The sequence below is a fragment of the Mercenaria mercenaria genome, unplaced genomic scaffold (genome assembly GCF_021730395.1).
Source record: "Mercenaria mercenaria strain notata unplaced genomic scaffold, MADL_Memer_1 contig_2019, whole genome shotgun sequence".
In the NCBI taxonomy this organism is placed as follows: domain Eukaryota; kingdom Metazoa; phylum Mollusca; class Bivalvia; order Venerida; family Veneridae; genus Mercenaria; species Mercenaria mercenaria.
The window spans coordinates 31-13,436 of NW_026460048.1; the positions used below are offsets into that span (position 1 = coordinate 31).

The 13,406-nt window shown below is 31.3% G+C and overlaps 1 protein-coding gene across 4 annotated transcripts in view; it reads right to left on the reverse strand.

Moving 5' to 3' along the window:
- Window positions 1-1,098: 1,098 nt before the first annotated feature.
- LOC123538593 (uncharacterized) overlaps window positions 1,099-13,406 on the reverse strand; it is a 43,659-nt gene continuing 31,351 nt past the window's right edge. For 3 of the 4 annotated variants that reach the window (XM_053533088.1, XM_045322805.2, XM_045322804.2), the window contains exons 16-18: window positions 6,709-6,787; window positions 4,352-4,438; window positions 1,099-3,936 (exon numbers count right to left, since the gene is read on the reverse strand). In XM_053533088.1, the coding sequence (XP_053389063.1) occupies window positions 3,623-3,936; window positions 4,352-4,438; window positions 6,709-6,787 (480 nt within the window). In that variant the 3' untranslated portion in view covers window positions 1,099-3,622. The remainder of the gene's footprint in view (window positions 3,937-4,351; window positions 4,439-6,708; window positions 6,788-13,406) is intronic. The other variant, XM_053533089.1, reaches the window with a different exon arrangement.

A 13,406-nucleotide genomic window follows, 5' to 3' on the forward strand; every position in this document is an offset into this window, starting at 1 on the left:
TGCTAATCTAATGCAACCCCATTATTTTCTACCAAACCATGTATATATGTATTTTAATAAGGAAATGTTTGACGGACACTGACCACAGCTGACATCGGGGATCATCATCAAGTTTGTGTCTTGTGTTGTGTGGATCAGTTGTTTAAAAATGAAATACATGTAGTTATTGTAGTTATGATTTTAATTGTACTGATACATTCTTTGAACGTCATGAATCAAAATGATTTAGCATTAAAAATTTTAACCACAAGTGCCCTTCGGTGTGTCGCATTCGAAAATATTGTAATTTTTTATTAAGACTGTAGACCGTTCTTCTGATGCAAAATTTTAATAGTATTATTGCAAGGTATGGGGTAATGTGCATGCAGCATGCTTTTAAACAGTGCTCTTTTTTTTTTTCTTTTTTCTTTTTTTTTTTTGCTTAGTCGGCCCGTTTTGAATCGCCTTGTTAAAATTATATGTCTGTATATTTGGTATGTTCCTTACATTTCCAATATATTTCTTTATTTAGTTTTTTTCATCTCTTTCATTCATTCTGTTAACACGTGCGACAATTTTATACAGGTGGCATGTTACTTTTTTAATTCTCTTCGAAGTTTACTGAGATAGTTATATTAATGATTCGTTATATATAGAAAACGCTCCCTTGTCCGCAATGCGCGCTTTGCATTATGGTATAACTACTGTATGTTCTATTTATAGAACACGGGAGTGTGCTATTCACTTTAAATAGCAAGAAATCACCTATAAAATAAAAATGTTTCACTTTTGTGCAATAAACCAATAATAAGTCTTGATAAAAGTAAAAACTTACTAGAAAAAAGAGAAATAAGGGGAAAAAATTGGTCACAGTTGGGCTTGAACCTATGCCCCCTGAAATATTTAAGTAAAAGTAGGTTTATTGTAGAAATTGAATACTCTTCAAAAGGAGGTCCACTATTACAGGTCATACCTTAAGATACTTTTCAACAAATACTAGAAGTTAATATTCTTCTCTGATAATATGTATTTTAATTATAGATAACTACATTGTCATATTTTACTCGAAGCGCTCCCCCACCTCCCCAACCACAAAAAAAATAAAAATAAAAAAAACAAAATAAAAAAAAATAAATAAATAAAAAGAAATTATCGGATAGGAAATGTTCTCACTAAGAAATTGAGTGATCATACATATCTGTTTCGTTTAGAGATAAGAAAATTACTGCATTCTTTTATAATTTTACTCGTAGTTTTATTCAAGGGAAATAATCCCGAACTACTCTTTACATTAAAGAATATGAAAAAGTTGTATTGGCCAGTACGAAAAAATATGGCGTTTTTTGGACTGCATGTTTCGAATTTTGTTACATTTATAAAATCCATAAATACATTTTAAATTACGCAATACAAATCTATTATCTATTGTATTATTACGTGACAAAAAGATAAACTTTCAATTGGTCGAATTATATAGATATGAAATTAAATTCCGTATTGTACTCAACACTGTTAATAACCTCATATTATCACTAATAATGTGACTCTATTTAGACCAATGAAACTGGCAATACATACAGACTTGATAATTATGTATAATTATACTTTCATTCTGTTTTCTATTTATTTCCCTTATTTGTAATTGATTATTATATGAATATTTATCAAGATTTAGGATAAATACAAATGTGCAAATAAAGATAAAAAATGTAACAAAATGGAATATTAAAGCCAAAATATTGAATTTCTCAAACGTTTGATATGCCATTAAGTCGATTGTATATATTCAGTAATCATAACAATCAAATTTTATAATAAACGATCCAAATACATATATTGTGTATAACATAATAATGATTTGCTTTCAGAACAACGAAAAATGGTTAGATGCTGAATTATCATCATTACAAAAAGACGGAAATGAAGCTCAAGTGATGCGACCTACGACTGTTGGATGAAGGTCAAAATATTTAACGAGCATGTAGGAATGACAAAACAGTATTGTGGTTTTTCCTCTTATTTACCATAGTCCTTCGTTCAGATGCTTGGATAATGCCCTTTGCATCTGAACCCTGAACAGTGTAAATCAGACGATTTACAACGCAAAACTTTGTTTTTAAAGCAAACGTTGAACTTGATTAAGCAAAATTCCCTTCACCCTTTCATAAAAACAAATATATCATTATTTCTATTTACAAAGTATACAATACACTGTTTCGGAAACTTCAAAAGACAATAAACATTTAGAACCGTAGAACCATCTGTTCCCCTAGCTTAAATATCTGACCAAAGAATGAAGTTGCCAAACAAGAGTTACTGTAAAATTGGTCACGTCCATTCAGAAGGTTTCTCTGAGAAATGTTTTTTTCTAAAACTGCTGGTAATGATATGTCTAATATAATTATTATGTGGTATTACTTGATTAATACCCTGGCCAAACATTTTGAACATAATCATTTTCCTCTAAGTGTATGCATCGTTACAAGTAAAATAAGATATGTTATATGAAAGCAATAAATTGTATCAGAAAAAATACGAATCAATAATTGTATAAAAAAGGAAAAAACACCCAACAGAAAAAGCAACATTCAAAGGCCGCTGCCAGTAGCAGACAGTGTGATTTAGACATGAAATTTACGCCTTTCAATTAAATTTCATCAACCAAACTTATGAAATGAGAATAAAATTTAGTTGTAAATGTAAAGATGAAATGTCAATATAATGATTTCAGAAACAGCGAAACTAATTTTTAATTCAATTAATAAACAATAGGAGGACGAAGTAAAATCTTATTGTAAGCTTAGCTTTAATGTAACAACGTTTCCCACTGACTTCGATTTCAACAATATTGTTGAACACTTAAAACATGTCAAACTATGAGAGTTTTGCATAATCGTCAAAAAATGATTTTGATACATCATTGATGGTAAATTACGATTTCATTTTTTTTTTTCAAAAGTTTTTTCGAAGTATCATAAGTTTTGAATTTATCGTCATAACCCGGTTTTAAAAGGTGTAAAGGTTAAAAGTTTTAGAACGGAACGTTTCAAAATACTTGTTGATGGAATGTTATAAAACATGTAAGACATCATTGTTAGCATAAAAGCAACGTTTCTCTGTATTTTAAGTTCAAAAGATATTTTTGCTTTAGGACAGAAAATTTTAAAAAGTCGCCATAAAATTAACAATATTTAAGACTTTTTGAAATTTAGATATTTCCTACCACTGGCCGTTAAGACCTGTAGCATGATGTGTAACTTTATCTTTGTTTAAAAACTAAAAACCGGAAGTCAGGAACATACTGATTTGGTTGAACAGATAATCGAAGTCTGAAACATTTATAATCTGTTTACATTTTAAGGTTATTCAAAGCAGACAAAAAAAAACTTTCTAAAAAAATTAAATTTTCGCTATAAGGGTTTCTTTTAAAACAATGTCTAATAATTGCGATAAATTTATATAGATATTTTTTTTATAATTGAAGATTTATAATCAATACACATATTTTTGACGACCCAAGATCTAATAGCTTTGAAATAAAATCACTACAATGAATATGTTTGTTCTGCAAATTTTTTTGCCAGAATGAATGTCAAAATTTATACAAATTAGAAAAATTCCGACTCTCTTGATTTTGTACGGATCAATTACTGTGCACAGCACTTTTTTCTTGACGTATTTCGCTTATGATTTTCCGTAACAAGTCCTTATCATAACTCACTCCAGACGCTACAATGGCTTTTACAAGTACATCCAGTGTATCATTCTTGGTAATTTGCTTCCAAGTGCTCAGCATTTGTATTATCTGATTAACGACTGACTCCCGTTTATCTCTCTCTATGTGACTCATCTTGACATTTGTCAAACCTAGTTCGGTACCCACAGCCTGCCAACCAGAAGAAATCGTCTGAGCTATACGTTTTATGTGCTTCTCTGTCACCTTAACCGTTGGTACATCTGAAAAATCAGTATTGTTTTAATTTACTTCATGACTCTTTACGTAGATCATCGGTATAAAGAATCCGCTGATATTTTGTTTTAATTTCTACAGCGATGTCGAATTCGAACTTATTTAAGGGAAACTACTCTTAAAATTATATTAAATGAGTCGAATATATAATTAGAAGAGGTACAATTTTAGGCAATGTCAATGAGAAGATAATTTTTACATAAAGGTTGTGAGGACGTTCGGTACATTGAGACAGCATAATGTAAAAAATCAGACGTAAAACATGGACAACTACTCACTAAGTCTTGTATAATTTGCTGAATGACTAGAAGGTGAATTAAAATCATGTTTGTTTACTCGTTAAGACAAATCATGTTGTAATATTATAAAGACATATCTTTTAGTATTTAGTTATATATGTACCTGAATAATTACCCCAGACATCATATCCTCCTTTCAGTACATTTGGATTCACTTCGGGATTTGTTGGAGCTACAAAGGCTGTTCTTTCTGGAAAAGATATTTCAGAAGTAATTTTAAAAAAGTGTCAAATATGCTATTCTTGTGTATTTTATTTGAAGACTAATGATTCAATAAGGGAAAGTTTTGTAGATTTAACAAGCTAGAGAGAAGATTAAGTAATAAATGAGATGTTTCCATTCTTTACAGTTAAGGCACATAAAATGTCAATAAATGATTTGGAAACTAGACAAATTGGTATACTACGGTAAAAAGTCCTGTCGAAACAATATTATTGCATTTCATTTTATTTTGGTATAATTATAGGATTTTTATATATGTTTCTGAAAGTAAGCTCTATCCCTCTTACAAAGGAAGTAAGAAAAATTATCTAGAACATTTTCAGCTGTCAGAAAACACATATGCAATCATTCATTTCTGTTTAACCAACATTTTTCTATAGCATTTTTTATCCTCCAGAAGAGATATTATCAAAAATGTATTACGAGGTACGTAATTTACACTGTCTTACAATTTTTGGAACATTAATTGTGATTTAATATACGAATCTCTGAGTGAAAGATGTACGAACGATATGAATGTCCAATGGCTGTTAGATTGGGAGCATTTTATCAATTCAAAATGTACAGACTGCAAATCCCTCTTTGTCACACAATTTTTACAAAATCTTGTATAAGTTCGCTCACCAATGTAAAATACATCCGAAGACGTTATTTTGCACTTTTCACTAGCAGAAGATTTAGTTCGCGGTATATAAAGAACAATTCATTTCTCCTTTATTTTATGTAATTCCATTTTCAACAATGACTGTTTAGCTGTTTATTGATAAGAAAGGCATATACATATATAAATAAGTATAATGTATTAATTTATTACGTCTTTTTAAAAGTAGATGAACGAAGATATGTCTGCAGCAATCCCAGAAAAATGTAAAAATGTACGGAACATCTCGGATAACCGTATACAAGATACACAAAGCTCACTTGCTTGTAATAATACACTAGGAACGAACACACAATATTAACACGAACATTCTTTAATGCGAAAAAAAGATAAAAGGTAAGGGTAGATTTCCCGGAAGCACAGCACCCCAAACGCAACCGTAGAGCCATGCATTGCAAAGTAGGCCCACAACAAAAAGAAGCTGTAACGAAAGAATATTGTAGACGGGTTGCTTCAAAAAAGCAACAAGTACATTATAAATATATGCAAAATACAGAAAAATGAGAGTGGGGTGGTAAGGCGTAGATAAAAGGGTCGGATGTTGGAGGGAAGGTGGAGCAAGGAAGAATATTCAACACGGAAAGCCACGTTCCTTAAACGCAGTATTCCTAAAACGTCGCAGACACGCACGTACAAAAGACAAACACACACACACACAACTAACATACACAGATAAACAAACAGAAAAGTAAGAAAAAACAACACTGTGGGGCACACTCACAGATACACATACACACACACACATAGGCAGGAAAAAACAACAGTCGGGCACAGCCTAAGGACGGCCGGCGGACAAAATTTGCAACTTTTGGGAAACATTACGTTCGTTTAAAAATACTTCTGGAGTTATGCTCCGAACAAAAGTTTATGAGTCAATCAAATAAAGGAAGATAAGTAAAAATGTAAGCGATGTAGCGTTATAGTTCGTTTTTACTACACGTCGTCATAATACTCTCTGTCGTGTAAAAAGTTTTAATAATATCCTGTTAATAGTACAAGTTATTCTCCAGACAAACGTGTAATGAGTAAATAAAAAAGGAGAGATAATTTTAAACCTAAACTATATAGAGTTATGGTTCTTATACCCTGCATTTCCTCAATGGCATTTCTGTGAAATCTAAACAAACACCCTTCAGCAGTTTTGGAGCTATGCTCCACTTAAAGTGTTTTGGCAAAATCAAAAAGAGAGATAAGTAAAAAGTTAGCAAGATATAGAGTTATGGTTCTTGTAAAATTCATTTTCCTTCAATGGTCTTTGTCATTGTGTGAAGTTTTAACAATATTTCTGTTATGCTACGGACAACAGGGTTAGGCGTAAAAAACAGAAAAGGAGATAATTCAAAAATCAAGCAAGATAGTACACTACACATCCCTTAAAAGCCTCTGACATTATGCTCCGGAGAAAAAGTGTTACGAACGCACGTACGCACAAATGCACAGGCAGACGGACGTATGATACCATATTCCCGTCGCTTTCGGCAGTAGGATAAAAAGAAATAGGAATATGTCAACATTGCTGTTTAGCAGGCACTAATTTGATAATAATTAAGTTTAATAACGATTAAAGAATAAAATACCTGGATCCATAATTGGTACAATCTCAGTTGCACGACTTCCAAACCCATATCTTCCTCGAGTACCATCATCCCATTTTACCTTTATTTAAAACAGTTTTTGTATATCATCATAAATAAATATCAAATAACAATGCTGGTAAAATAAATATTGTCTATCATCAGAAGAGAAAAGTGCTTGTAACAAGACTTTTGTGAACCCGCAAAACAGAATTTCGACATACGGTCTTCCAATGTTTATGTCATGCGCACATGAATATAATATTCGTTTTAATACAATGAAAAATATGTTATCACAAACGGATCATTGATTCAAGTCAGGCTATTTCGTACAATGTAACAAATTCATTAAACGCATATTATTTACCACTAATGTGTGTTACGAGACTTGTTCAATGCTGTAATGAATGTGTATATCGTTGTTCAATACCGTTGTTGATTCTAATTGAATTAAGTACAGATATTGTCACTGAACTGCTCAAATTTCACGGCCGCTTTCAAATGGGCTGTTTCTTCGAGCCCATATTTTGGTTGAGCACTTTTTGCTCTTGGCTGGACTCTTTACAGTTCAATGACACGTTAACCAACCATATAAATTTATTTTCATATAGCTTTTGAACTAGGAACACTGTCGGTTAAGAAATCAGAGATCGCGACACAATGTAGGTCTCAATATATTTTAAACATATTAAACTCATAAAATGCTCTTTACTTTGAATGCATAGATTCAAATCTTTAGACCATTACTTATCCACTCTAAGACAAACTATTAAACCTGTTTATAAATTTAACATTTAGTTCAATGGTACAATAAACTATCTGCAAAACACCGAAAGGTCACAAAAAATCTGCGTCAGTAAATCAACAAGAGGTCCAAATGGACATAAGTCGCTCACCTGAAGAGGACCTTAACCGTCTGACTCTTTAATGGGCCAATACCCAAAACTTCTCATATTAATGCTACAGACCAGACGAGGTTTGATGAAGATCCATTGAGTGATTCATGATAAGTAGTCGTTAAAAGATATTTTTGCTTTTAGGCCCAGCAACCTCTAAAAGGGGCCAACTGTCCCCATTTGAACAAATTTGAGAAATGACCTTATACTGACCCTACGTACCAAGTTTAATGAAAATCCATTTTAGCTATTCATTAGAAGTTGTTTTTAAGTATTTCTAGTTTTAGTTCTAGCAGCTGCTAAAAGGGGCCTAATTTCCCCCAACTGAATAAGTTTGGTGAATGGCCTTATAATAATGCTACAAATCAAATTTGATGAAGACCTATGAAGCCGTTCATGAAAAGAAGTCTTATGAAGGCATTTCTATTTTGAGTTCTGGTGAACCCTTAAAAATACCGACACATTTGTATAAATTTTGGAGAGGATAATGATGATACAGACCAAATTTAATGACAATCCATCAGCGGTTCATAAGAAGTCATTTAAAGGCATTTTTTTTAATGTTTAGTTCTAGTGGCCCCTTAAAAGGACCAATTGTTCCTAATTCTTTTAAAGGTATTTCTATTTTTAGTGCCAGCGGCCCTTAAAAGGGACCAAGTGCCCCCGTATGAACAAAATGGGGAGAGGACCTTACAATAATGCTACAGACCAATGTTGAAGAAGATCCTTCCACCGATTTATGAGAAGAGGTCGTTCAAACGTATTTATAATTTTAGCTCTAGCGGCCCCTAAAAGAGGCCGTGTCCCCATTTAAGACAATTCGGGAGAGGACCTTCTAATGATATTTGTTGAAAAGTAAAATAATTAAAGCGCTTCATGAGAAGAAGTCGTTTAAAGGTATGTCTAATTTTGGCTCGAGCGGCCCCTAAAAGGGGCCCCGTTTGAACAAAATTGGGAAAAAGCCTTATAATGATGCTACAGACTAACTTTCATGGAAATCCTTCAAGCCGTTAATAAGAAAAACTAGTTTAAAGGTATTTCCAATTTTGGCTCTAGCAGCCCCTGAAAAGGGCCAACATTTGAACAAACTTGGAACAAGACCTTATAATGATACTACAGACCAAGTTTGATGAAGATCTATCAAGCGATTCATGAGAAGAAGTCGTTTAAAGGATTTTCTTTCTTCAGCTTTAGCGGCCCCTAAAAGGAGCCAAGCGCTACCATTTGAACACATTTGGAAGAGGACCTTATAATGATGCTACAGACCAAGTTTGATGAAGATCCTTCAAGCCGTTCATAAGAAGAAGTCGTTTAAAGGTTTTTCTATTTTCGCGTCAACCGACAAGAAATTAGTAAGATAAGAGATAAAAAGGAGGAAGCGGGTAACGGTATATATGGCTTTTTGAAAAGCGCATCTTCAGTCTTGGTAAGATAGAGTTATTGGAGTAAGCAAATTAAAGCAGAATATAACACATCTTTAAGGCACTGTAATTAATTGTATTTTAATCGAAAAAATGTGGACTTTGCTAGATAACGACCTTGTACCATGAATTTAATAATTATATGTTTAACAGCAAGCAAAATGTACAAAATATTCTGCCGTAATGCACAATGAGTTTCTAATGAAACTGCATGGATTTTACAGTGAAAATACTTGTTCAGAACAAAAACCTATAAAAATAATGTATTTTTAGTTCTTTGTTCAGAATGACCGAATCGTTATGCGTATGTAAGGTGTATTTTCGGTCATGTAATATACTCATAATGCTGGGTTAAGTTATAAGTTTCGTTTAATGAATGGACCGAAAATATGAAAGTCAAAAATGCCACCTTTTAATCGTAAAGGATATACATAAAACATCACACAAAACAACTCTTTTTATAAATCCCCTTTTTAAAGCCCCTTTTCTGTGAAACGAAATGTTATAAAATGTTCTCAAGGTTTTGTTGTGTTTTTTTTTTTAATTATTATTTATCGCCCTGCAAATTTCAATTTTCACTTTGCTGCATATTGACTTTAAGTGTTTTACGCGTGATGTTTTATGGGCCTTTGCGAATACACAGGATGGAGACGAGATAGACACCCCGGGCTATGCTAATTACCCCAAAAAACATCTGTAATAAAAATCAAGAGTTGCAAGAGACTGTAAAAAAATTAATTTTATAATAGTCTTAAACATATATTATCTTACATTTTATAATTAATCTAAAATATCGGTTTGCTCATGATTAAAACTATTGTATTATTTTCTTTTTCACATTTATAAAACTTCAATGTTTCACAATATTCGCAGTAAGATCATAAAACACTTGTCAAACATATGGGTAGAGAAGTGTCTCCCACGCTAATCCAATATACAACCTCTGTCTTATCTGCTGCTTATCAGTGATTATGTAATAGTCGCTAATTGATGGGCACTTTTGCACAACAGGGGTCCCTATTAGACCATGAAGATTTGCGGAGTAGGAATTAATTTTCCTTTAATGAATGTAGAATAATAATAATATAATTACAACAATAAAACACAGATATAGTGTAAACTAAAAATTGTCTTTGTAATATATCATGACAATGAAAAAGATCATATACCGGTGAAAGTGATTATTGTATTTAATAAATATATACATGTGTGTGTGGTTTTTCTTTTTTTATTGTTCAATAATAAGTTGCATAAAATGCGCCCTTTTTCATCTTCTACGTTAATTATAACACTGAAATGCACGCACGAGCAAATTAATCACATTATCATCACAATTAAAATCACCATCATTCATTAATTTGTAATTCATACTTTTACATTCATGCAGTGATCAGAGAACGTAAAGAAGCTATGGTTGTATGTAACATTTTAGGCACACGTATATATGTGAATCCAACACAAAATTTTCGCGAAATGTTTCAAATAAACGAAGTATGTTATATTGTAACATCATCAAAAATCATACCGGCACACAGTTTGTGTACAGCAATTACATAGAATTAATTTTAATTGCTTTTTTAATTTAATGCGGACTTTTTAAGACTTATAGTTCGTCGATTCAAAAAAGTTTTACCTTTCATCATAATATCAAACAGAATGTATAATTGGCACTAGAGACGAATAAATAAATAAATAAATAAATAAATAAATCGCTCGAACGGATATGCAACACATTGATATACCTTGCCTTGTACCGCCGTACCGACAAGTAAATGTACTAGTATGTGAAAACGTACTCAAGATTGCGATTACTTCATTTTCAAATTAAAATGGAAGCAATTTGTCATTCTTCAATTTTAAAATAAAACATACCTAGACAATGTTCAGACAATGGAGAATACTTCACGAGGTTATAAAATAATGTCATTTTGACAAAAAAATAATTTTAAAGCCTTTTAAAACCTGACATATACGGTATTTTCCTCATTTTTGTATAGAAATACATAGAAACCATAGTCATCAACTTCAAACAAAAATGGAAGCAATAAGTTTTTGTACCACATCGATAAAAAATACACTGAAATAAAGGGCAAAAAATGAAGATTACTTCACGAGGTTATAAAATTTCGTTAAATAACGATAAAAATACGTTTTTAATGTTTGAAATATATTTTCCTATACAAATCTATGGTAAAACTGTTTATCGATAAACGTTATCGGGTCCGCGATCCGTGTATATTCAATGGAGACTACTTTTGCCGAAACTACTGGTCAGTGTAATGGAATGTTGGCCATGAAACTTTCACTTTATTTAATGAAACATAAAATAATTATTTAAAACTCAATAACAGAAATGACAAGTATTTTCTATTCAATTATTATTATCTTTTTATCTTAGTAAACAAATAAAACGAGGAAAATTGAATACTGCTGAATTTTATTAGAAATAAAGAAACGTGCAGTTACATTTTTAATAATAATAATAAAAAGAATACGGACATTTATAATAAAATTCAGCAATATATTCAGATACCATTGTTCAAAATACACATGATTCATTTATTCATAAATTATTTTTTTTAAAAGAGGTACCTGAATGTGTTTTCTTTTATTTTATATAAAAATTGAGCAATAATGAGACATAATTGTTACCAACATTGCTGCATCTTATCGCTTTGTTTGTTTAACCCTAATTTAATCAGGCTTTTAAACTTGTAACAAAGGTGAGAAATGGTTTGTTATAAAGGTGAAAGATATCACATGCAATCTATGTACTGCACAGCAGCTATACAGTAGCTTATTCTGATAAACAGAAGCAAGTCTATCAATTGCACTGCAAAATGCATTATTGACGTAGTGGACAAATGTCAACTTGAGTAAAAATTTTCGTTGTGCGCGATCATTTGTATAGCAATTATTAAAATATTTACAATTTATTATGAATAATTACTGTTGGTTTCTTCTTGTATACATTGTCTAGAGATGGTACCTAAAAAATTCAAATTCATCTTTATAGGTTTTTTTTTAAGAGTGAAATGATAGCCAAGTGCACCAATTTTCTAAATATATTTATGGTTTTCCTCTTCTCCATGTCAAAAATAGAAATATTTGATATCTAAAAAATGACTTTCTCACAATATCTGAAGCAAAATGGACAACTCTTGTATTGACCGTTTTTCAAAGATTTTAGGACTTCCCCAATTATAGTCTATATCAAAAGCTCCCACAGCTAAATAAATTCAATAGAGTATAAGGTAAGTTTACTCTACGTTCAACATTTTGAAAGAGCCTATACTGAACTTCCTTTTGTCTTTTAATAAAGTCAAATTCCAAGACTGGCCAAGAGTCTAAAACGCTTGAAAAATTCTGAGTGAAAGAGAATGACATGCTCTTTATTATAAGCTTACCAAAACCATACCAAAAATGTACCTTAAAGAAGTTATTAAAGATTTTATATTGTAAACAAACCCCTACAACATTTTACTCTCAATATTTTCCACTCATGAATGCTCTCAATTCAGGTGATAATTGTTGATATATTTGTAAATGAGAGGCCCCAACAAAAACCTTTTTTTCAAATTGTGTAAACAGTATAAGTTTTAAATTAGTGTTGATATCTGAAATTATCCGATTAATTTGTTTTCAACAATAAATAAAACACCTTTTAGTTTGTTTAGGGTAGTTGACCTGTAACGAAAATTATCAAATAGAGTAATCTCCATATGCTTTTTCAGCATTTATTCGTTTTTCAAGGAAAGCAAAATTTAATGATCGTGCTAGTTCCCTCCAGAGAATGTTTAAATTGAGAATTGCTTAAAATACATTACATAGAGTCATTACCTGTCAGTCACCTTAACATATAGTAATTACAACCACTACCTTAAAACATTGTAATTATATTTGACGACAATGAATTTTTGTGTTACCGATTTAACTTTTTTGGTTATTTCTCATTGTTGGATATATACATTTTACATTTTGATATATAAATGTTGTGTAAACCAATGTCTCACCATTGAGAACAATAAAAAAACAACTTTGGCTAAAAGATCAAAAACTTAATAACGTTTCTTAATGTCGTTAATTTTCTTCAAAGGAATGTATGCATTATTCTATATAATCTTGATGCATTACTAAACTTTCTATCAGGGCCTCACTACAACTTACAAAATAACTGTCAATGTAAGTCATGAGAAAAGCGTGCATATTGTATATTGAATACAAAGGGATTTAAACACATGTAGGTCATATTTTGTCTGCCTGATAAGTTGTTTGAAAAAGGACCTATCTGATTTTTCTTTCACTTTTGATCAATGTTTAATGTTGGCTTCAGTTTATTGATCAATTCAGAGTTGTCCCCCTTTGATTTATTTGGGTAGGTACC